This window comes from Phycodurus eques, chromosome 13, assembly GCF_024500275.1.
Source record: "Phycodurus eques isolate BA_2022a chromosome 13, UOR_Pequ_1.1, whole genome shotgun sequence".
NCBI classification, from domain to species: domain Eukaryota; kingdom Metazoa; phylum Chordata; class Actinopteri; order Syngnathiformes; family Syngnathidae; genus Phycodurus; species Phycodurus eques.
In genome coordinates this window covers 5,423,522-5,448,030 of record NC_084537.1, presented here as the reverse complement: position 1 = coordinate 5,448,030, position 24,509 = coordinate 5,423,522, and the positions used below count along the sequence as shown (strand labels likewise).

The 24,509-nt window shown below is 43.3% G+C and overlaps 1 protein-coding gene across 4 annotated transcripts; it reads left to right on the top strand.

Annotated features, from left to right (window-relative positions):
• The first annotated feature begins 1,590 nt into the window (after window positions 1-1,590).
• chd8 (chromodomain helicase DNA binding protein 8) lies at window positions 1,591-23,343 on the top strand. 4 transcript variants are annotated; one of them, XM_061695324.1, is made up of 39 exons: window positions 1,591-1,657; window positions 3,089-4,144; window positions 4,273-4,587; window positions 4,667-4,780; window positions 4,857-5,359; window positions 5,454-5,565; window positions 6,571-6,780; window positions 6,870-6,938; window positions 7,024-7,079; window positions 7,179-7,296; window positions 7,401-7,481; window positions 7,578-7,715; window positions 7,919-8,040; window positions 9,822-10,065; window positions 10,135-10,311; window positions 10,419-10,562; window positions 10,651-10,749; window positions 10,892-11,051; window positions 11,143-11,353; window positions 11,435-11,630; window positions 11,778-11,948; window positions 12,068-12,358; window positions 12,453-12,673; window positions 12,850-13,052; window positions 13,187-13,343; window positions 13,420-13,509; window positions 13,608-13,711; window positions 13,843-13,966; window positions 14,122-14,197; window positions 14,284-14,555; window positions 14,684-14,916; window positions 15,899-16,534; window positions 16,610-16,713; window positions 16,922-17,134; window positions 17,358-17,450; window positions 17,544-17,657; window positions 17,741-17,842; window positions 17,954-18,058; window positions 22,240-23,343. In XM_061695324.1, the coding sequence occupies exons 2-39, from the start codon at window positions 3,191-3,193 to the stop codon at window positions 22,618-22,620; spliced, it is 7,713 nt and encodes a 2,570-aa protein (XP_061551308.1). In that variant the 5' UTR covers window positions 1,591-1,657; window positions 3,089-3,190; the 3' UTR covers window positions 22,621-23,343. The 4 variants fall into 4 exon arrangements, with proteins under 4 accessions (XP_061551308.1, XP_061551306.1, XP_061551307.1 ...); XM_061695322.1 differs by having other exon boundaries at window positions 16,607-16,713; XM_061695323.1 differs by having other exon boundaries at window positions 12,065-12,358.
• Window positions 23,344-24,509: the final 1,166 nt, after the last annotated feature.

The following is a 24,509-nucleotide window of genomic DNA, read 5'->3' as shown; positions in this document are numbered from 1 at the left end:
ATTAATGTGATTTCAGGACCAGCCTCTTTTTTTTTTTTTTTTTTTTTTTAGTATTGCCACATGTATTTTAAAGTAAGATAGTCATTTGTAGTGTCACATTAATGGATCTGAGGTAGTATTAATGGTAATAGAAGAATGCTTGTGTGGACTTTCTGTCAGTTGCATTGCATCTCCCAGGTCAAATATATTACACTCAATGACAATGACAATGACTCCATGCATGTTAGGTTAATCGAAGACTGGAAATTGACCATAGGAGGGAACAGTTTTTGTCTATGTGCCCTATGATTGGTTGGTGACCAATCCAGGGTGTACCCCGCCCCAAGTCGGTTGGGATAGCCTCCATGTCACACGTGACCCAAATGAGGACAAGGGCTATAGAAAATATAACAGCATAACTATTTCGGTCTTAAACAGTGATTTTCCAAGTGTGGTCCGAGTACCACTTGTGGTACGCAGGCTCCCTCAAGTGGCCAGCAAAAGAATCACTGCCTGAGTACAATTCAGTCGGATTTAAATTTTGGATCAATACATTTGCAGTTTATATTTTAAAACTCCTTATTGGACATTTCATTGACTCATTGGTGGCATGGTGGGCGACTGGTTGGCACATCTGCCTCCCAGTTCTGAGGACCCAGGTTCTTTTACCCGAGTCACTTCATCAGCCAAAGGTCAATAACAAATGTCTTTTAATCGAAATGAATACTGTTTGATAATACCTACACCCACCTTGCAAAAAATGCAACTTGTTTATTCCACCCAGCTCATTTGTTGCAAGGTCCACAGTGCTCTGGATACACACACAGAAGAGCTAGCAGTAAAGAAAGGTCAAAGTAGGGATTCAAATACTTCGTTTTTTTTTTTTTTTTGCTAAGATACTTACCCCATTAACTCAATTTTTGCTGCTCATTTTTGAACCTGCCAATAATGGTTGTTTGTCTGCATTACGTCACTAGGGGACGCTAACCCCCCCGCCCCCATCACCCCCACCCCACCCCAATTACCCACGCAGCGATGAAACTGTAGCATCACTTCACTGCCTGGTACCCCGATAAACACAAGGTCAAATGTCATCGTTTGGTATAAGAGTCCGTCAAAGTCAGAGTCTATATATGTGTTATATTTCAACAAAATAACTGCAATATGACACGGGGTCTTCTTTGACCGATCAAAGTAAGTAGCTTGTATTAAAAAAAAAAAAAAAAAAAAACGCTGATAAAGAGACGTATCATTAAAATGGGCATTCCCGCTATAATTCCCTGTTGTAGTGTGGATGTGTGTAAAACACGAGATGTTTCGATGGATATCGCCTCATTGGCAGCGCACTCTCGCATCAGCATCGAGGGCAGTAAAACGGCAGTTCCGAAGACCACTCAGTCAAATGAGCTGAGCTAGGCCGCATTTATTGTTCCTCAACCCAACACGCTGACATCCCGCCTAACGGCGGCCACGAATTGAGTGACGAGTGTCCAAACCAATGAGATCGTCGCACGCTTCCGGCTCGGAAGACAATTGACCAATCGTAGCCTGGGAGCATCGGCGAGGCAGGCTTTGTACGGGTTCTCTGGCAAGAATGTTAGTTCCTGCTCTCCCCTAGCCGTTTCCTGTAATCGGACTGTGTTGTGAGACGGAGAAAGCCATGTGTGTCGATGCAAAGGTACATTTAGCGCCCCGAATTATTACCGCGAGCCTCGGGGCGGCGGACTCGATGAATATTTTCCGCTATTTGACTGCAAAATGGACGCAGACTAAGTGAAAGAGTATTGCGGCCTAACCCGTTCTCAGAACGTTGACGGGTAATGGTTATTGTGGCACGTTGCTTTGGTTTGGTCGGGTTTGTTGTTGACGATATTGAAGGGAGTCCGGTTGACCGGACGCCCGCTTGTAATTGACCCAGCAGTCAGCGAATTGCGCCCCAAAAAAAACATTCAACGCGGCGTGATTAGGAGGGACTATAAAGGAGTGCTTGCTCACAACGCTTTGGTAATAGGCACATCTTGACGGTGGGAGCTAATGCTAACCGACGGTTTTGTGAGGCAGAGGAAAGCATCCTACCGCTCCATCACTGCCTCCTCGCCTTACTTAAATGCACACTATTCCCAATGACTCAATGCTTGCCAGCGCAGTCTTTATTTTGATATCAAATTATGTCAACTGCTCGTGACTTAATACAGTTCAAAAGTTAAACATCCTGGCAGAATTAATTCAACATTGGCTATTTTTATTTTTTATTTTTTCTCGGGGGAAAGAGAACTGAACGTTTTGCTATTGTTATTTGCTATTCTGAAACGCCTTACACTTTTAATTTTAATCCCATTCAAATTAATGCAACGTTGTGCCTCATCACTCTTGTTTTTCTTTGTAAGAATTGCAGTCATCTCCCATGCTATTGAAACTTATGAGCATGACTGCGTGTACGATTTTAAACCACACTCTGGTTGTAAATTCAACAAATGAGAACTAAATTTGTAAAGGGCCGTTCGTCATCGATGGTAAATTGTAATTGTTGCTCCGTTATTACAGACTCGAGGTCCAGGCATAGACAAACAAGAAGATGCAAATATATAACCGCACCAAGATAGTCGTCAGAAAATAAATATACAAAACTGTGCGCGAAAAGAGTTTTTAATGTTGTTGTCCATTTTAGGCAAATTAGGCAACGTTTGTACTGTGAGATCATTTATTGTTTTCATGGGACCCCGGAATACTGTACTTTACTATACTACTATATACTATTTATATATTCCTTCTGTTTTATTTTTTGTGTGGGGGAACCAACCGAAAACACTTATTGACAGTTTATCCTTGCTTGTTGAAGAATTGTCTGAGTTTTAAAAATAGAAATATGTATATTTTTTTTCAATGTAATTATTTTCACTATTTCGCTGCTGTCCACTGTATGCATCCGAATGAAATGTGGATATTTGTTGTGTCGTCAAATCTCGAAGTCTAATATACCGAAAAGAAGAGAAACCAAGGGGTGGCTTTATTTGTGTTTTACAAGTTCATTTATTAACCTGGAATCACATAGCAAATGTTAAAATCCTGATGAATTGGTGTAATTGTCCCTTTTCTCTCTCATCTACAGCTATTTTCTTTGACATTTTGAAAAACTGGAAGATTACAATTTAGCTTTCATCTCGGAGCGTCTCTAACATTGTGCCCATCTCCCCCGTGTGGAGGGGGCAAGATGGCAGACCCTATAATGGACCTCTTTGAGGACACACCCCTGTTTAACCTGGATGCCCTCCCGGATGACTCCTTTTCTCAGGGTTCATCAGACCCAGTGGAAGAGGCTCTTAAGCTGGCGTTGGGTCAGGTGGACGCGCCAGTGGAGCCAGAGCCCGCACCAGAGCTTCCAGTGGACGCTGGCATTTGTGTTCCTGCAGCAGCCGCCACCATACCTGAACAGGTCTCCATTCCAACTCCTACACAGCAGACAGCGGCGGCCGCTCAGACTGTTTCTTTAGCTGCCGTTCCCACGCTAGCCCAGGCTCCTGCTGCTGTTGGTACTGTACCTCAAGTTCAAGCCCATGCCACAGTACCCATTGCAAGCAATACCAATGTGGTCACCAGTAGCACTGTCCTGCTTAACTCACCGCTAACTGTTTCTAGCCTTCCAGCCACCACCACCACTGCCGCCCAGCAGCTCGCACAGATCGCTCAGCAGCTTACTCCCCAGCAACTATCTGCCATCACGCAGCAGGCGGGAGGGAAAATTGTCATTCTTAAAGGTCCCCAGGGACAAGCCCAGGTCCTGCAGACTGTATCAGGCGCCGCAGGCCAGGCGGGTGGCAAGGTCATCCGTTTGGTGTCCGGCTCACCGCTTAAACCAGGCATGCCCATATTACAAGGAGGAGCGATCTTGAACCAAGCGACCACAGCACAAACTCAAGTAAAGGTCAGCGCTGCGGGAGTGCAGAGGCTGCTGCAGTCGCCAAACGGGCCAGTGAAACAGCTGCTGCTCACCTCCATGCCCCAGCAAGGCCAGCAGGTTCAAGTGCAGATACCAGCTCAAACACAGATGGCCCAAGTCCAAGCTCAAGTGCAAGTTCAGCCTCAGCCCCAGAGCCAGCCTGCTCAGATCCAAATCCAAGCTCAAAACCAGGTGCAACTCCAACCAGCCATGCAGGCCCAAACCCCAGTAAGTGCTCCTTACAGTCACACTGTCAAATAATGCTTAAACTGGTTTGCTTTTGTGGGTGGAGCCATATACGTGGCCTGTTTGCTCATGATCAGAACGAGACTAATGAGTTCTGTTTGTGGCTCTAGGGTAGTGAAGCAAAACGAATCACTCTGGTTCTCCAGCAGCCCTCGCAGGCTGCTACTGCTACGTCAATGGGTCAAACTGTCGTAGCCCAACCACAGGTCACGCAGGTTCAAACAGGCCAAGGAGGTCAACAGCAGGTCCAAGCTCCGACAAGACTGGTCCTGGGACAGCTCCCTGGGGGTAAGCTGGTCCTCCAGGGAAGCCAGCTCGCAGCCTTGACCCAGGGCCGGGCTACGGGGCAGGCAGGTGGGCAGCCCAAAGTTCTTACCATCCAGCTGCAGGTGCAACAGCAGCCAAACCAGCAAGGAGGAGTTAAGGTGAGACACAGATATTGTAATAATGATGTCAGCGTGACAGTCGACAAGCAGTTCGTGACTTACGTGTGTAACCTTTCAGTACCAGTTGGTGTCGGGAGCTGGCAGTACTGGCAGCCCGCAGGTACTGCAGATTTCCCAAAGCCAAGGGGGACAGAGAGTTGCAGTGCCTCTCAAAATGCTTCTGCAGCCACAGGTAGTCGTTTTCTGCACCTTGCGGTTAAGTATTTTTGATGTGACGGAATAATAATTTCATGTCTTCTCCGACACAGACGAGCTCAGCATCTACAGCCGGCGGGGCTGTCTCAGTGTTGAAGGTTGTCAACGCTTCAACAGCAGGCCCTTCCAGTACAACCACCACGGCGTCACAGGCTATCCGCATCACCAAGGTCCCTGGCGATTGTTCCTCCGTGCGACGGGTGGAGATCCTGTGCAAGCAAGAGAAGGCGAATCGAATTGTGGCTGAAGCTATAGCCAGGGCGAAAGCACGCGGGGAGAAGAACTTACCCCGTGTCCTCAACCAGGACGAGCTTCCGTCCACACAGACCTCGCCAGAAATTGGAGGCACTGTGACCGTAGTCTCATCGGCAAAGAAAAAGACCAGCGGGGGAGGGAGCAAGAAGAAAAGTCCTTTAGTTGCAGGAACGCCATCTAAAAGTGCAGGTGGAGTTGACAAAAAAGGCAAAGCCAAACTAGCAGGAGGGACAGTTGGTGATGCTGGAGGCACCACCATACCTGCTGCTGGCATTAAGAGCAAAAGTAAAACCAAGACAAAGTAAGAGATGCATGCTGGAAAACGTTGTTTTCTGCACAAAAACTTGATCTTTGGATAAGACTTGATATGTTTTGATTTCCTGTTCCTCTCTTAGTACTATTACTCTTGTGGGGGCGAAGAAAAGAAAAAGGAATCCGTCCTCTGATCATTCAGATGGGGAGTTGAGTCCTGCCTCACCTGCTGCGCTGGAAGAAGACTTGATCATGGTGAGAAGACGTGTTCACTGGGGGACGAAACGGGTTTTTGAAAACCATCCAAACGGTTCGCTTCAACTGTTTCAGTTCAGTCCATGTGTTCCGTTCCGTTCATAACGCTTTTTTTTTTTTTTCTTTCCTTTCTCATTTACCAATGACGTGAAGCAGTGTGTTCACTCCAGACCGAAGTAGCAAGTTAGCCAAGATGGAGGCGCGCACCCGTTATCTGTGTCACACCCTTCCGGTGACGGAGCGGCCAATCATATTGCTGCGGGGCGCGTCACTAGACGTCTTGCGTTGGAGAGAAGAGATACAGACTCGGTAGAAGTAGTAGGTTCACGATGGTCTTACCGCATCTTTTTCTCGCCGGCACAAGATGTCTGTTTGATATAACAGATGCCTGTGTAGTCAACAACTCGCTGGAAATCTAGGTTCCCGATGGAGGTGTTTGGATTACCACGGAAACTTTGCTTCACCCGATGATATGCAATGCTATCACGCAGCGAGTTAGCGTTTAACAAGTGGGAGGCATGAACACGAACTGGTGTTATGCCTATACCGTTTACCTGATTTGGATGTAAATACCCTCAAATTGAAGCTGAAAGTCTGCAGTTAAAGTACATCTTGTTGGTTTAATTTCAAATCCATTGCGGTGGTGTTTAGAGCCAAAACGGCGACTCGGAGCATATATCAATGATTCTAGTAACATAAAGTTGAAGTTTATAGAGTGAATTTTACGGATGATCTGACATCATTTGTGCATGATTAGCATCGGTATTTCACTTCAGAAAAACCTCACGGTAAACCAGGAAACTAAAATATAAAAAGTATGAATAGTGATCTTGTCTCAGCTTAGTCGCAAATGTACTTACTCGGTGTGACATCTTTTCGAAGCGGGCCTTAAAGTTTGTTTTTCCACGTAATTCCATTATAGTGTAGAATTTGTTGACATATTTGTTTTCATCCGCTGTTTATGTACAACTACTCATAATGAACACGACTAATTCCTCTGTCCAGAAGAGGCGCTCTAATCGCGTGGTGAACAGGAAGAAGTACACAGAAGACCTGGACATTAAGATAACAGACGACGAGGACGAGCAGGAGGATGTTGATGTTACGACGACCACGGCGGCTGTGGCCTCCATCAGCGCAGCACCTGCAGCGGCACACATCCACCAGGAAATTGAGTTACATGGTGACGGACTGCCTGGCATGCAGTTCTTTGTGGTGTGTTGAACATTCACATTTGAGATGAGAGGAAAAAAATATATATATTTTTCGTCATTGGATGGTTTCATTATTGATTTGTCATCCAGGAAAACCCAAGTGAGGAAGATGCTGCCATTGTAGATAAAGTCCTTTCCATGCGTGTAACAAAGAAAGAAGTAGGCTTTTATGCAATTACTTCTTATTCATTGCCCCATTTATAATTTACTGCTTTTAAAATTTGTAAAACATACTGTCTTCTAGGTATCCCCAGGCCAGTACTCCAATGTGGAGGAATTCTTTGTAAAATACAAGAACTAGTAAGTCTTACAAGCTTGACCATTTAAAAGGCAACCTTGAGTTTGAGTGTATGAATAGAATACAACGCAATGCGTACAATCTCACTTTCTTGTTCCCAGTTCATACTTACACTGTGAATGGGCCAGCATGGGGCAGCTAGAGAAAGACAAGAGGATTCATCAAAAGATCAAAAGATTCAAGACCAAACATGCGCAGATGAGGCATTTTTTCCATGAGGTTAGAGGAGAAATGTAATCTTTAGTTGCAGCTTGTCTGACGCTTATAGCGCTGTCGCTGCATTGAAATGACTGTGCTGTATTTGATTCTGTTGTATTCATCAGGAGGAGCTCTTTAATCCAGACTACGTGGAAGTGGACAGGATTCTGGATGTGTCGCACAGTATAGACAAAGACAATGGCGAGGTAGAAAGAAATAGAATAAATGTGAATATTTTGTCCGAGAGAAAGTACATTGTTTGCATTGTTACTAACATTTGATACTCTCCTCCACCCCCCTAGGCTGTGATATATTACTTGATTAAGTGGTGCTCTCTGCCTTATGAAGATGCAACCTGGGAGTTGAATGAGGACGTAGACGAGGGCAAGGTCGAAGAGTTCAACAAAATCCAAAACCGGCAACCTCGCCTCAAGAGAACTGTAAGGACTAAAGTGAAAGATATCAAGAGTCTCGATTGACCTTTGTTTCGCTTGTCAACTTAATGTCAGGAATGTCAAAGTACGAATGCTATGCATCTCGTTTCCTTCTCGATTGCAGTCATTCGTGAACATCAAAAAGACTTAACAGGAGGCTGGGTGTAAATTGACATACTGTGATTTGCTCACGCTGTCCTCTTCTGTAGATGCGGCCACAGGCTGGCTCATGGAAGAAGTTGGAGGAGACGAGAGAGTACAAGAACGGCAACGCTCTTAGAGAGTATCAACTAGAGGGTGTCAACTGGCTGCTCTTTAACTGGTACAACAGGTATGTAATCACACCCATTCCCATGACATGTCCTGCAAAATGCAACAAAAAGTCAAGTCAGACGTTTAGTGACCATGTTAAGCTTGTTGAAATTCAGTAATTCACAACAACAATCTCAGTGTATGATAGAAGTAATCGCTTATATGGTCGGGCCAGTGGTTCTCAACTCTTCTCGCTCTGGGACCCACATCTTATTGTCATTACGTCCTGACATCAAACGATGCACATTATGTTTTTTAGCATTGGAAAAACATGAACGTCATTCATTTAAACATGAACACATGTGAAGTGCCTTTCAGAGCACATTATTTAGGGAAGTGTATTGCCAGATTTCTTTAAAAATATACAAAATAAACAAGCCTACAGTGTCTGCATTGACTATAAAGGGAGTAAAACATGACGAGTGCATGTGCGTCAACAAAATAAGTTAAAAAGCAAGTCTGCATAAAATAAATAATGCCACACAAACCGAGGAGAAACTATCTCTTATGGAGTGTAGCAAATATAAAAACGGCAATTTTAAAAAAACAAAAAAAACATGCACACCAAACTTCAATGCATATGGCGTAATTTATACTTTATTGTGATGCACTGAAATTTCAGCGGCCGAAATGTTTTGGCCGAAAATAGCTCGATGGGGAATTTTTGGGTTTTGGACCAAAACACTAGTCACCAAAACAAAACGGCCAAAATAACATATTTGTTATTGCTAACTCGCACGCTAAATAGTTAAGCAATATTTGCTATTAAGAAGCAATGCCCGTTCGGCTTTGCTGACTAAGTGGTTGAATTGACTGGGACGTCAGTATTCTACACACAGCCTAGTCACGGTTGGGTAATGACATAGTCTTGCACCATGAACCATAAATGTGACGGTTAAATAAGATACACATTCAACCAGTGGGAACATAAACACACATTAACACCAAAATTGAAAGTCTTTATTCCGGCAATAATTCCAATTTGTATGTTGCAATGAATTGTGGGAACCGCGTGGCTTTACTGTCATTATGCTAGCGGCTAGTCCAAACTGCACCGTCCCCATTGTCGCCCAACATCGCCGCTTTACGCTGTTCGGCTTCCAAGGTGGAATGCTTGGTGCGTGGGATGCATTTCCGCAAATAAAATACACTCATCACGGAGGGAGGATACGATGGGAGACAGCACACCAAAGAAACCTGAAGCTCGTCGAAACCTTTGAATCGTAGAAATTAAACTTAACAAGTGATTTCATGATTTTGATTTGCAATATATTATGATATTAGATATCATGTTGCTGGAAATGAACTTGCATACTGTGTATAAGTCGCCATGAAAACTAGGTGGTGATGTGTTTTTCTTTCTTACATGAATTACTTCCTGTCCCCCTTCAGTGATGATAATACCTTCATAAACGTTGCTTGTTACCCACCAAATGTGCCTCGTTCTCCGGTGCGAACCAGCTGATCTATGGACGGCTTTTTTTTCCTCAGAACAGAACAGCCATTTTAATACTGAGACGGCTACGGCGACGTCATCAATGAGCTTTATCGCGATTGGTCGGATGCCTTTGTCCAAATGTATACCTTCTACTGATTAGACCGTTTATACGGCACACCCTTATGTCATTTCCCCCCCAATATCGTGCAGCCCTAGTGAGAAGATTTGCTTGGACTCCCCTTTCAACTGACTTGAATAAGTCCCCTTAAGGGAACTTATACTTTGATTTCCCCACTGTGAAGGAAATTAGGAACTATCCTATAACTTATTTTCTTTTCCTCTGATCACGCCTTGTGTCTCAGGCAAAACTGTATCCTGGCAGATGAAATGGGTCTCGGGAAGACAATCCAGTCAATCACTCTGCTGTCTGAGATTTATGCTACTGGGATACAGGGCCCTTTCCTGGTGATTGCTCCCCTCTCCACCATCACCAACTGGGAGAGGGAGTTCTCCACATGGACCAATATGAATGCCATCGTCTACCACGGCAGCCTGGCAAGCAGGCAGATGATCCAACAGTATGAGATGTACTGCAAAGATGACAAGGTGGGCTTGACGGTAGTTAATATGACTGAAATTGAACATATCTGATTCATGTCACAATTGTGTGCGCAGGAACATTTAATTCCAGGTGCGTACAAATTTGATGCCCTGATCACAACTTTTGAGATGGTGTTGTCTGACTGCCCTGAGCTGAGAGAGATATCCTGGCGTTGTGTGATTATTGATGAGGCGCATCGCCTAAAGAATCGTAACTGCAAGCTGTTGGACAGTTTGAAAATGTTGGACCTGGTTAGTTGACCCAAGTAGAATATTTCAAAATAAAACTCTCTTATGCAGAGCGCAGAGAGTTCGTGTCTTTGACTTGGGACTCACCTTATTGCTTTCCCCCCCCCAAGGAACACAAGGTGTTGTTGACTGGCACGCCTCTGCAGAATACTGTGGAGGAACTCTTCAGTTTGCTTCATTTCCTGGAGCCTGCCCAGTTCCCCTCTGAAATTGAATTCCTGAGGGAATTTGGAGACCTCAAAACTGAGGAACAGGTGCAAAATATGACACGGTCATTGACTATTTTAAATTTGGCTGCGACTGAGCAAGTTCTATTTTCCTTTTCATTTTTTCACCCCCCAGGTTCAGAAGCTGCAAGCTATATTGAAGCCGATGATGTTGCGAAGGCTCAAAGAAGATGTTGAGAAGAATTTGGCACCCAAACAGGAGACAATCATTGAGGTTAGTAAATGTTCTTTAATGCATGATGAACATTTAACATGATTAAAAAAAAAAAAAAAAAAAAAAAATTTGCAATAGCGTCACTCTACCTTTTATTGTCAAGAGTTAAAATGTTAAACGTCTCCTGTATTCTTACTTTAAGGTTGAGTTGACGGATGTTCAGAAGAAGTACTACCGGGCTATCCTGGAGAGGAACTTCAGTTTTCTCAGTTTAGGAGCAAACAGTAACAGCAATGTCCCCAACCTGCTCAACACGATGATGGAGCTGCGCAAGTGCTGCAACCACCCTTACCTCATCAATGGTATTGCATGTTTGAAACAAATTCACCTGAATTTATTTTTTAAAATATTTGTTAATACTTACAACCAACGTGTCTTGTCTGTCTTAACAAGGTGCGGAGGAGAAGATTGTCGCAGAGTTACGGCAGGTGTATGACCCTCTGGCCCCAGACTTCCATTTGCAGGCGCTAATTCGGTCAGCTGGAAAGCTCGTCTTGCTAGACAAGCTGCTGCCACGTCTCAAGGCTGGTGGTCACAAAGTCCTCATATTCTCCCAAATGGTGCGCTGCTTAGACATTCTGGAGGACTACCTCATCAACAAGAGGTAGGACACCTTGCCTTATTTTCTTTAGCCCGTTTGTTCCACATATATATCTCTTTTCAAGTTATTGACACATTTTTATAGATACCTTTATGAGCGGATTGATGGCCGAGTGCGTGGCAATTTACGACAGGCTGCCATCGATCGCTTTAGCAAGCCTGACTCGGACCGCTTCGTCTTTCTGCTGTGCACTCGAGCTGGCGGCTTGGGTATTAACCTCACTGCTGCAGACACCTGCGTCATATTCGACTCAGACTGGAACCCTCAGAATGACCTGCAGGTACATATGCAACTCTGATCTGCTGTCCATTCAAACGTTACCAGTCTTCGGAGTTCTTTCCTTTTGCGTATCGGTGCTTTGACCTCCCACCGCAATGCCACCATTTTCCTTATTTGATTGATTGATTTTATTTGTAAACTTCCTCAGGCACAAGCTCGATGTCATCGTATTGGGCAGTCAAAGGCAGTCAAGGTCTACCGTCTGATCACAAGGAATTCGTATGAGAGGGAGATGCTGGATAAAGCAAGTTTGAAGCTGGGTCTCGACCGTGCCGTCCTGCAAAGCATGAGTGGCAGCAAAGAGAGTAATGTTAACGGGGTAAGAAAACAATCTGCTCGCTGATCAGTCACCTACAATTTATATTATGGATGAGTTTGTTACACATTTTCCATAGTATTTTTAAATCAGTCAAAATGTTTTTGTGTTACTTCTAGCAGATCCAGCAGTTTTCTAAGAAGGAGATTGAGGACTTGCTGAGGAAAGGAGCTTACGCCGCCATCATGGACGAGAACGACGAGGGTAGTCGCTTCTGTGAGGAAGACATTGACCAGATCCTCCAGCGAAGAGCCACCACCATCACCATAGAAAGCGAGGGCAAGGGCTCCACCTTCTCAAAGGCCAGCTTTGTGGCCTCTGAGAACCGTAATGACATCGCCCTCGATGACCCGGAATTCTGGGAAAAGTGGGCCAAGAAAGCTGACATAGACATGGACACGATCAACAGAAAGGTAAAATGATTTTTCACTTTTAAAGGTTGTTTTGCACTTATTATATCCCTGCAGTTTTCTAGGAATAATACTGAATTGATTCTCTCCCCCTCAGAACACACTCGTTATTGACACTCCCAGAGTGCGCAAGCAGACCCGCCAGTATTCCACTTTGCGAGGAGAAGGTGCAGAACTATCTGATGTGGACAGTGACGAAGAGTACCCACCTGCGAATTCCAGGCACTCTCGTTCTTCCCGACGTGCCGACCGTCACAGTGGAGTGGGTTACGGTCGCACTGACTGTTTCCGTGTGGAAAAACATCTGCTTGTCTATGGGTAGATAGAATTGTATGCTAAACTAGTTTTCTCAAGCTTAATGTTATCTTTTACAGGAAGATTTAGCAGTTGCGATCTGATCCTTCACTGTTATTTGTGACTAAATTGGATTATATTGGCTTTTAAAACCCCAAAAAATACAAAATCACACCCACTTTTATTCCAATGTTTTCCAGTTGGGGCCGCTGGAGGGACATCCTCTCTCATGCCAGATGTAAGCGGCGCCTGAGTGAGCGCGATGTGGAGACAATCTGCCGTGTCATCCTGGTATTTTGTCTCCTCCACTATCGCGGTGATGAGAACATTAAGAGTTTTATCTGGGAACTCATCACGCCACCGGAGAATGGACGTGAACCCCAAACACTGCTCAACCACTCTGGTAGGAACATGTTCGTGGCTTCACCTTTCAACTGGCATGCTATGTAACATATGTGGGCAAGCTCAAGGGGCGTCTTCTTTTGTTTGAGGCACAGAAATTCTCACCTTGGTTGAGTTTACTTCTTTTCTCCTCAGGCCTTTCCATCCCTGTCCCCAGAGGCAGAAAAGGTAAGAGGGTAAAAACTCAGAGCACATTTGATGTGCAGAAGGTGGAGTGGATCCGCAAGTACAATCCAGACACACTGCTGCTTGATGACAGTTACCGCAAACACCTTAAACATCAGTGCAACAAGTTAGTGAAGCATAAGTTGTTTTGCTGCATATGTGTATTCCTGCGCTGTGTCTATATGATGTCTCTTCTCACTTAGGGTGTTGCTGAGGGTGCGTATGCTCTACTATCTGAAGCAGGAAGTGATTGGCGAACATGCTGAGTCTGTCCTGAAAGGGGCTGACATCAGGTATTCAATTCAGCGGTTTGCATATGCTCCAATGCAAGAAGTTATCTGAAATACACTGGGGACTAAAATGTATTATTAATTTTATCTCCCGCCCCCAGAGATGTTGATATCTGGATGCCAGAGATGGAGCAGCAAGAGGTGCCTGCAGGATGGTGGGATGGTGAGGCAGACCGCTCTCTGCTGGCTGGTGTGTTTAAACATGGTAAGAAAATTATGGAGAACAGTAAGTCTTTCCTGCGCTGATTCATCCCTTTGTGGCCATGCTCACTACTGCCGCTCGCATGAGATGGAGCAGGTTTGTACTTACTAACCTAAGCATCACTCTGTTACCAGGTTATGAGATGTACACAACCATGCGTGCCGATCCTCGTCTCTGTTTCCTGGAGCGGGTGGGCCGCCCAGATGACAAGGCTATCGATGCCGAGCAACACACTGCTGATGGCGAGCTGGGAGATGAGTGAGTCATACTGACACGCTTCACACAAACACAGTACTTTCCATTATTCACGTCTATCTGTTTTGATATCTGGCTGGCCATAGCGGCATATGAGCAGGTGATAAAATATTGATGACTCAAGTAATGTCTCACGTGCTTTTTACCGTTTTACACAGAGGTGATTATGATAAATACTCAGAGGACCCAGAGTTCAAGCCCGCATCAAGACTCCCCAAAGATTCTTACGATGAGGTATACTTCTGAGCATTACATCATCATAGTGTGAAACAGTGTATCAAAACTCTCACACATTGTCCTTTAACGCTCCAATCAACTAGCCTGACGGTATGAAGCTGGAGGATATGTCTGTCGAAGACAAGGTCGTTCCGGGGATAACAGATAGCGTTTCTAACCAGAACCAGAGCGGATGCGATTGGCCCTCCAGTTCATCACTTACAGCGCGCTTGCGGCGGTTGGTCACGGCTTACCAGCGCAGCTACAGGCAGGAACAGCTGAAAATTGAAGCAGAGGCAAAGGGCGACCGTAGACGCAGAAGGTGTGAGCAAGCTAGCAAGCTGAAGGAGATAGCACGGCAAGAGCGACAACAAAGGTAAAGTATTATCGTGTGTTTTTCGAAGTGAACATCTTTTTCAAGAGGCCTTTTGATCTTCACTTCTACTACACAAGTCAGTTTCACTTCAATAAAAATCACCCAATTTTATTTGTATCTTTCTGCAGGTGGACACGACGGGAGGAATGTGACTTCTACCGTGTTGTCTCAACTTTTGGTGTGGAAAGAATGAAAAAGGAGGCGGGCCTTGTTGAGGGCGAAGAACCAGATTATGAGTGGAGGCGATTCCGCACATTTGCACGCCTGGATAAAAAAACTGATGAAAGCCTTAGTCGATACTTCCGCTCTTTTGTAGCCATGTGCCGGAGAGTATGCCACCTGCGTCCGGGCCGGGATGAGGGTAACTACTGCCACTCCACAATACTCAAATACACAAATTTTATTGCACAAGCACCCCCAAAAACGTAGCATTTTCAACATTGTCAAGTAACTACTCAAACATTGCCGGTATTGGTCAAGCTACTCGGAAATTGTGGTGAGCTAAGCTACAAGTTATTCTACTAACTATTCAATGACTGGAGCTAACCCATCAGAGAAATGTATCCAGCTAAGCTACAATAAAATGACAAATGCAGTTAAACTACATTAATTCCAAGTCATTGCGATCTAGTGATCAGTTAAAATGTGAGACGATCTATTAGGTTTTATAAACAATTGTGTCTTTAAACTTGTTAGAGGTCCTGGATATTGGGGTTGCACAATAAACAACGGAACTTAGAACTGTTCTGTGAGGACTCTGAGTAACATGAATTCTTTAATTATGGCCACGGGGCTTCACGAGATGTACACAGCTTAGCTCCATCTTCTGCAATTTTATCCAGCTGTGCCCTTTCCACTGCGCTGCGTTATCAGACAATTCGCGGGCATCTTTTTATAAACGGTCTGAGGCCGGCATCAGCAGGATGAGCGGTACGTGAAACGTCAAACGGAATAGAAGCATTAAGCATTTATACCTACGCTGGAATTGTTGAGGTTGAAAACAACCACATGACTGAGAAGTGTAGTCCGTGCATTCATTTTCTGAGCCGCTTATCCCCACAAGGGTCGCGGGAGTGCTGGAGCCTATCCCAGCTATCATCGGGCAGGAGGCGGGGTACAGCCTGAACTGGTTGCCAGCCAATCGCAGGGAAATGTAGTTAAACTAGTAAAGGTGCTACTTGTTATGGAGCGACTGCCATACACTGCAAGTTGTAAATCAGATTCATATTACTTATACAAAAAAATCCATTGCACAAATAATTTTAGATTCATATACCCAGTGGGGTTTGTTCTGGCTGATTGTGGTTGATCACAAACCTTTTACTGTTCTGAACTTTCCCTAGATCTGCCACCACTTCCCCAGACTGTGGCCCCCATCACAGAGGAGCGAGCTTCCCGCACTCTTTATCGCATTAGCCTCCTCCGTCGTCTCCGTGAGCGAGTTCTTCCGCATCCTTCCCTAGAAGAGCGTCTGCTGCTGGCCCCGCGCACCTCTGAGCTGCCCACCTGGTGGAGCATCCCAGACCACGACCGCCAGTTGATGCTCGGCGCCGCCGTGCACGGTGTCAGCCGCACTGAGCTCTCCGTCTTCTCAGACCCGCAGTTTACCTTCACTGCGGCTCGAGATGAATTCATTCAGAACCAGCAAGCCCTGCCTACACCCCAGTCACAACCCATCATGCACCTCAACCAGCCAAAGTCCATCGCAGAGGTCTCTGGTGTGAAGGAGGATGGACAAGAAGTGGACATTAGTTTGCTGGGTGGTGAAATTAGTGCCCACCTGCAAAGTACACCTTTGAGTCAACATGATGGCAAGGCACAAGGGCAGAGCTGGAGCTTCAAGATGAACAAAAACAAGGGAGGACACAAAGGCGGTCAAGAGGGTGGTTCTGATTCAGATTCAGATTCAGGTTCGTCGTCATCCGATCAATCAGGTAGCAGCGATGAGAGCGGTGATAGTGAAGAAGAAGTGGATGGAGGTCAGTTGGTATTTGACAACAACAATGCACAGTTGTCAACACATTATTAGACTTTCCTATTTGTTTTCTTAGCAGGTGTGAAGGCGTGTGATGTCGATGAAGAGAATGGTTTACTCTCGATAGGCTTGTCTCAGGATGGCATTCCTCCCACGAATCCTGTCAGAGTAGAATGGCCAAAGGTAAACGGGTCTTCTTTTTAAAAATAATAGAATGATCGTACAATGGACCCGTGGGGCATAAACCATTTAAAAAGAGAGTTTTATCAAAGAAATTTTAAAACCAATTAAATCAAAGCAAATCAACTTCTGGAGGTCAACTATATGTAAATATATCCTTGTTGATTCGCTCATTGGAAACGTTTAATTAATGCCTCTCATTTAAACTCAGGACCGCGTGTTGATCAACCGCTTGGACAGTTTGTGTACACTGGTGCTTACTGGTCATTGGCCATCGGGGCGGCGCTACGTATCTGAGGCTCATGTCAACCAAAGCGCAGAGCTGCAGAGAGACGAGATGACCTATGTTCGGGCGGGCCGCAAACCCCTCACTATACCCGGAGGAGAAGGAGAGGATGGAGAATTCACTGTCAAACTCCTCAAGGTAATTGTACACCAAACCTTTAGGTTCTCGTATTGTTTATCATCTTTGGAAAAGGTCACATTTGATCAACACTGTTTGACGTGTTGAAAAAGTGTTTACAAACTGGGTGTGTTTTAACGGAACATTTAAATTTATATATTGAGATTATCCAACTGGCCCAAAAATAGACACAGCAATGGTGGTGTTTATTATGGCTCAATATATGTCTCTCTCACTTTCCCAGGAGGAGGGGCTGAAGCTGACCTTCTCCAAGCAGGCACTGATGCCCAACGGGTCAGGTGGCGAGAGCAGCCGTAAGCGGCGGAAAGAACTCGAGGTACAATGTTCAGGTTCTTTTATGCAGGAAAAATCTGTTGGGTGCAACGACCACACCATGTCTGCTAACTTCTTTCCACCTTCTCTGTTGTAGTTATCAGACCCAGATGGCATCCTTGATCCACTGGAGCGTATTCCTCGCCGCCGGGACCCTCCCACCTGGCTGAAAGAGAATCCAGATTATGAAGTGGAGGGAGACATGCTAGCGGTACAACTATTTATTTCTGCCTTTTGACTTTCTTTGTTGTTCTTTGTTGCAAATGGATTTTTGATCACATACTTTTCCTTCAGCTTCTTGTGAACAGGAGTAAGAGGAAGAGGAGAAGGAGGGCAGATAAAGCCCTGACAGGCAATGAGAAGGTCAAGCTTATTAACATGAGGACAGGAAAGAAGGTCAGACATACAATACACTTTGGTTTAACACACTTATTTCAGACCTTTTGACTTTTCCTGTCAACAATTTTTGACATTTCCTGTAAACAATTTTTTTTTCTCCAATTTAAGATTGGAGCTGCATTCTGTCCGATGCTGCAAGACCTAAGAGAATATCTGGAGGAAAATGCAGATTTCGTTGTGGCGCCTGATTGGTCGGAAACAGTTCGGAACTCTGTACGTACACCAAATACTAAAATTTGTAGTTGGAGCGTTATTCCTGAATAATAGATGTAGGCAACCCCTTTGTGTTCCAGGACCACATTTGTTTGTTTTTTAAAAACAAAGAGATGGGACAGGTCAGTCATAGGTGAGGTGAAAAAATTCAAGAAATGAAATTTGGATGTAAAATGGTTCATTTTCATAATCCAATAATACATTCTCATTTTAAGTTATTTATACTTACTTAATTAGAATTAACCAACTAAATAATAAAATGGATAAGCATTTTAATTTAAAGACATAATTATTTGATTATGACCGCAATTCCAATAAAGTTGGGACGTTGTGTTAAACATAAATAAAACCAGAATACAATGATTTGCAAATCATCAACCTATATTTAATTAATTACACTACAAAGACAAGATCTTTAATGTTCAAACTGATAAACTTGATTGTTTTTAGCAAATAATCATTAACTTGGAATTTTATGGCTGCAACAGGTTCCAAAAAAAGCTGGGACAGGGTCATGCTTACCACTGTGTTACATCAGCTTTTCTTTTAACAACATTCAACACGTTTGGGAACTGAGGACACTAATTGCTGAAGCTTTGTAGGTGGAATTCTTTCCCATTCTTGCTTGATGTACAGTTTCAGCTGTTCAACAGTCAGGGGTCTCCGTTGTCGTATTTTACGCTTCATAATGCACCACACATATACAATGGGAGACAGGTCTGGACTGCAGGCAGGCCAGTCTTGTACCCGCACTCTTCTACTACGAAGCCACCCTGTTGTAACACGTGCAGAAAATGGTTTGGCATTGTCTTGCTAAAATAAGCAGGGGGTGTCCGTGAAAAATACGTTGCTTGGATGGCAGCATATGTTTAACCAAAACCTGTATGTACCTTTTAATGGTGCCTTCACAGATGTGTAAATTACCCATGCCATTGGCACTAACACAGCCCCACACCATCACAGATGCTAGCTTTTGAACTCCATAACAGTCTGGATGGTTCTTTTCCTCTTTGGCCCGGGCGACACGGCGTCCATAATTTCCAAAAACAATTTGAAATGTGGACTCGTCGGACCACAGAACACTTTTCCACTGTGCATCAGTCCATCTTAGATGAGCTCGGCCCCAGAGAAGCCGGCGGCGTTTCTGGGTGTTGTTGATGAATGGTTTTTGATTTGCATAGTCGAGTTTCAAGTTGTACTTCCGGATGTGCTGCTTACATGCAGAGATTTCTCCAGATTCTCTGAACCTTTTGATGATGATATGGACTGTAGATGATGAAATCCCTAAATTCCTTGCAATTGTACGTTGAGGAACATTGTCCTTATATTGTTCGACTATTTTCTCACGCACTCGTTACAAAGAGGTGAACCTCGCCCCATCTTTGCTTGTGAATGACTGAGCAATTCAGGGAAGCTCCTTTTATACCCGATCATGGCACCCACCTGTTCCCAATTAGCCTGTTCACCTGTGGGATGTTCCAAACGGGTGTTTGATGAGCATTCCTTAACTTTCACAATCTTTTTTGCCACCTGTCCCAACTTTTTTGGAACGTGTTGCGGCCATTAAATTCTAAGTTAATGATTATTTGCTAAAAACAATAACGTTTATCAGTTTGAACATTAAATAGCTTGTCTTTATAGTGTAGTCAATTAAACATAGGTTGAACATGATTTGCAAATCATTGTATTCTGTTTTTATTTAGGTTTAACAACATCCCAACTTCATTGGAATTGGGGTTGTAGATTAATTAATACAAAATGTATACATTTTATGAACCAATTTAGATTCACAGATTCATAGATTTACATTCACAGTAGTGGTCATCCGGGTTTGCCGTGTGACATGCAAGGAGAAACTCAGGCTATCCGGCATTAGCAATAGAGCTCGAAATTTGAGCATTTCACCCAAAATACTGAAGAGGAATGCGATGTAAAACCTCCAAGACAGAATGCAACTTGCACGATGTGGCTGATTCAATTTCTGAAAAGAGGGACAGTCATGTCGATAAGCTTTTTTGGCTAATTAGCAGCTATTATTAGCGTCAGTGTCTGTGAGCTAATTGCTTAATGCTGTAAACATTCAAATTAGCTTAAGGTTACCGATGACGATTTCATGAGCCAACACACAGTTTATGTGTTTGATATGTCATAACCACATATTTGAATAGAAGATCGATGCTACGTACCTACGTGGCTACGTTCTCATCACACGGAAAATAACTCACAACTGGCTCATTTCTCAACTGACTTACATGAGGTGAAACTTTTTTTTTTTTATCAATGTCTAAGCATGTGCTATTAAAATAGAATATTTTGGGAAAAAAGAGCTCAAAAATATTATTTCCTATGAAAGATTATTCCCAGCTCCCTTGTCGTGACTGTGCATAGTTTTTGGTTCCATTTTACTGCTAAAAAATGGTCAAGACTAGAGTATCGCCTTTATTTTAATTTACACTGTCATACAGAATAGCGATGCACCGAAATTTCGGCCACTGAAATGTCTTGGCTAAAAATAGCCCAAAAGGGCATTTTCGGTTTCGGATCAAAGTACTTTTTCACCAAAATAACATGTCACATGCTGATCACTGACAGCCAGCGCACGCGCGTGTGCGCACTTCAGAGTAAATGATCATTTACTATTAACAAGCAATGCCTTATAGAGCTTAGATGAATACCCAGTCAAATTGACTGGGAGGTCACTTTATTACATACACCCAACATTCATGGGTTGATAATGACATAGTGACATAAATATACCACAAATGTGAAATAAGCATAAATGCTAAATAACACATATAATGCAGGCCTATGGGTGGCACAAGCCAGTGCAAACTGTAGGCCGGTGCCAAGCACGGATAAATGCAGATGCTGAGCAGCGGAGGCGAACGTCACCGCTGCTATGTCACATGAGAAAATGAGCCTATAATTTTCGATTACATTCATAATTCTTTATAATATGACCTTTTAGTCCCACAATGAGGAAATTTGCATCGTTTCAGCTGTAATAGTGCATACAGGAAATACAGAAATAGCATGCAAGAGAAGACATTTAGCTGCAAATACGTCCACAATTCCAAGGTTAATGCAATAAATACATTAAAATAACAAATAATGAAGACGTATTTTAGTAGAGATTTTTGAGTAATGATTATGTTGTGAATTTGAACATTATACAGAATTATTACATCCCATTCCATACTATACTGCAATAACCGTCCCTCGGTAATGTTCTTGACATTTTAAAAATATGAAAATTCAGGCAAATTGTTCTGGAAGTGAATTTCTGTAAGTTGGCAGCACTGCAGTCTTAGCCATGAATGCAATTTTACTAATAATTGGTATAGTTTTATAATTATAATTGTTGGTTTGGTTTATTTTGGCTTACAAATCAAGTTTGATTGATTGATAATTTCCCGCTTTGTTTCGGCGTTTGGTTTTCGGCCTTCGCTTCCTCCGTTTTGTTTTCAGTCAATAATTTCATTTCAGTGCATCACGAATATATAACCAATGCTGGTCCAAGTTGCAAAGTTTATTTGAGAATGTACTACTACCAGATCAACATTGTACATAAGAAACTGTTCTTTAATGTTCTCTCTGGATAAAGGTTCCGAATAATCTTATCTTTAGCACATGCCTTACGCACGTCAAGCTTGAAGCTCATGAAATAAGAGCAGCTGCTTTCTGGTGAGATAAGCTGCAGAGTAAGCCATTTTCCAAATTTGAAAAAATATGGAATTGACACACACAGGAGCTTTCGGTCTGACACCAGCGATATGATCCGATTAGTTGACTACTCGCGAAAATAATCAGTGGGTAGTCGACTGTTAAAATAGTTGTTTGACAGCCCTAGTCTTAATACGCTGGTATTTTTTAAATGGTTCATTTATCCTTATTGGGGTGATTGAACACTTGACAATATAACGATGCTTTCTTTCACCTAAAGTTGATGTCTTTGCGAAAATGTGCGGAGGAGTAACGTATCCACGTGTCTCTGAGTGTTCTGGAATTGGAAGTTGTCAGGAAAGCCCGACATTGGTTGACTACAGCAGTCAAATTTGAACATGTAATTGGAAAATTCCTTTGATTGTTAAGAATGTGAAAAACATTTACAGACCAGTTGAGTGCCGCAAAGTTCAAGTACCAACAATATTTGAACTGTATTCTACATTTCTTTCCACCAGGGCTTTTTGCCTGAGACACTCTTCCATCGACTGCTGACTGAATACTCGGAGATCCCCAAGAAAAGTCGACACCGCCACCACCACCATCACCACCACCACCACCATCACCAACACCACCACATGCCAGAGCCAATGCCAGAAAATCCCTACTTGGAAGGCGTGGAAGAAGAGACTCTGGTCTCGGACGGAGCTTACATGATGGACGAGGAGGACCTGGAGACCTCCCAACACTTCCTCACCAGTCCGGACTTTGATGTTAAAATTGAGGCGGGCGACAGCCTTTCCCAAGGAGACTATGACAGCTCAGATCAAGAGGCCCTATTAGATGACGTCATCCTCACACAGAAGGACTCTGATTCGTCATCTAGCTCAGAGGACTAACTCACTCCCCGCAATTTATTTGACTCAGTCCCTGTCTGAAAGTGCATCATTATCCCTCATTTATTTTTACCTTATGTATGAAGTTATTGTTGGAAATTTGTTGCTTATTTTATGAATTACAAATTTCTATCCCCCGCCCCTCCCCTCTCCCATGAAAGACGAGCAGGTTTGCAACCCATGCTTTCATTTTCATCAGGGACAAATTTCAATCTGTCTCTCCTCAGTCTTCTACTGTAGCCACTGCAAATGGCAAACAATCATTCTTACTTTGCGGCCCGCCGTTCTCCTCCGCTCACTCCCAAATCAAGAAGTTCCCATCACATTCCCAGCTGTGACCAAAAGGGGGCCTCCTGCTGTAGATACCCTTTTCTTATCGAGGACCCTCCATTGGGGTTTTCAACAACAACAACAACAACAACAATGCGTATACTGAGTAAAGTGGTGTCCCACTTTCCCAGCCTTGTGGCGTCACGGAACCTTAGTCCATCGAGCTCTGTAAATGACGTACAAGGGATTCCAATGTGTGGGTGTACTGTTTATGTTTTAACTGTGTGAAGGAGAAGGGACTGTGGCGCATCAGTTACTGAGGCAGTGAATAAAGGAGGCTCGTATTGTATCATGTAGATCAGGTAAGTTGTGTCCTATGGTGCAAAGGTGACAATGAGTTGCTATTCTTGTTTTATGATCTCTCTGTGACATGAATAACAGCAAACTACAGTGAAAGCAAGTCTGTGTGTATTATTGTCACTTTCACCACGCATCCGTTGGTGTGGTTTACTTGAAAACAATATGGACAGTATTGTTGACAGGTAGTACTTTTCACCACAAAAGGTAACCGGAGTGTTTTCTTATTTCTTATGTTATGACATTTCATGTGTAAAAGCTTTGTTCCTGTGTCCTTGATGCAAATTTAGAATAGCATCCAATATGAAATCCTTTTTCTTGGACACTAGTAGAGTTCCACTGGGTACACTACTCAAAAACATTTTGAGATACTGGGCTTTTGGAATGTCATTTCCACATGAACCTAAAATGTACTGGAGCTGAATGTCAAAATTCACAACGGGTTCGATCCGGATTAAGGAAATTAAGGATTTCCACTTAATTGCCTTTTTGATTTAACGCTCAACTGTGATCACTTGTCTCTCGAAACATCCTGTTTGAAACCTTGCTATCGGTGTGGTACTGTTGGTTTTATTTAATCTTTTATTTATTTATTTGTTTTTTAATATATAGATGTCTCGGCCTTATGTTAAAATGTCATTTGAATGATGAAGATGACTGTTTAAATAACTACAATGAAATTTGGGGATTAAATCAGTGCATTAATGGATGAAACACCTGTTGTAAATGTTGCCTTTCAGCTCCATGTTAAAAAAACAGCGAGATGTGCAAAATGTACTAACGGTGAAGAGTTCAACGTGCATTCAAAAGTTTAGAGAAGGTGCATTAAAGTTCCCCTGTAAAGGTTAAAGTGCATTTTGGGTTCATCTGGAAATTTCCAATAACTTTTTGTGAGTAGTGTAGTTTATCAGTTTATAATAAGGATGTTGGATAACATCAGATTGCTAAAAAAAAAAATATTATTATTTTCTTCTTAAATACCCCCTCCCCCCATTTGTTCACACTTTTATGCCTGGAAACTTACATTTTCTTTTGAAAAAAAAAAAACAACAAAAAAAAAAACCCTAATGTTCTGCATGACATTAGCAATACAGTTGGGTTTTCTTGGCCCACTCCAGCCCAAAAACGTAATAGCACACTTGGTGAAATAAAACCTCAGTTGTTATGTTTTTAAGAAGAAAATACAGTGGCAGTGTCATGGTATAAAGTACTCACTGTCTTCATCATGCTAACCCAATTTTTATACAATGAAAATGAACGTAGTG

What these genes read in the sequence shown, in the direction of transcription:
- chd8 (XM_061695320.1), top strand. Translation starts at nt 3,191, where the DNA reads ATGGCAGACCCTATAATGGACCTCTTTGAGGACACACCCCTGTTTAAC. An exon ending in CCATGCAGGCCCAAACCCCA is followed by an intron (nt 4,145 to 4,272) that starts GTAAGTGCTCCT and finishes TTGTGGCTCTAG; the next exon opens with GGTAGTGAAGCAAAACGAAT. An exon ending in TGTACTGCAAAGATGACAAG is followed by an intron (nt 10,066 to 10,134) that starts GTGGGCTTGACG and finishes TTGTGTGCGCAG; the next exon opens with GAACATTTAATTCCAGGTGC.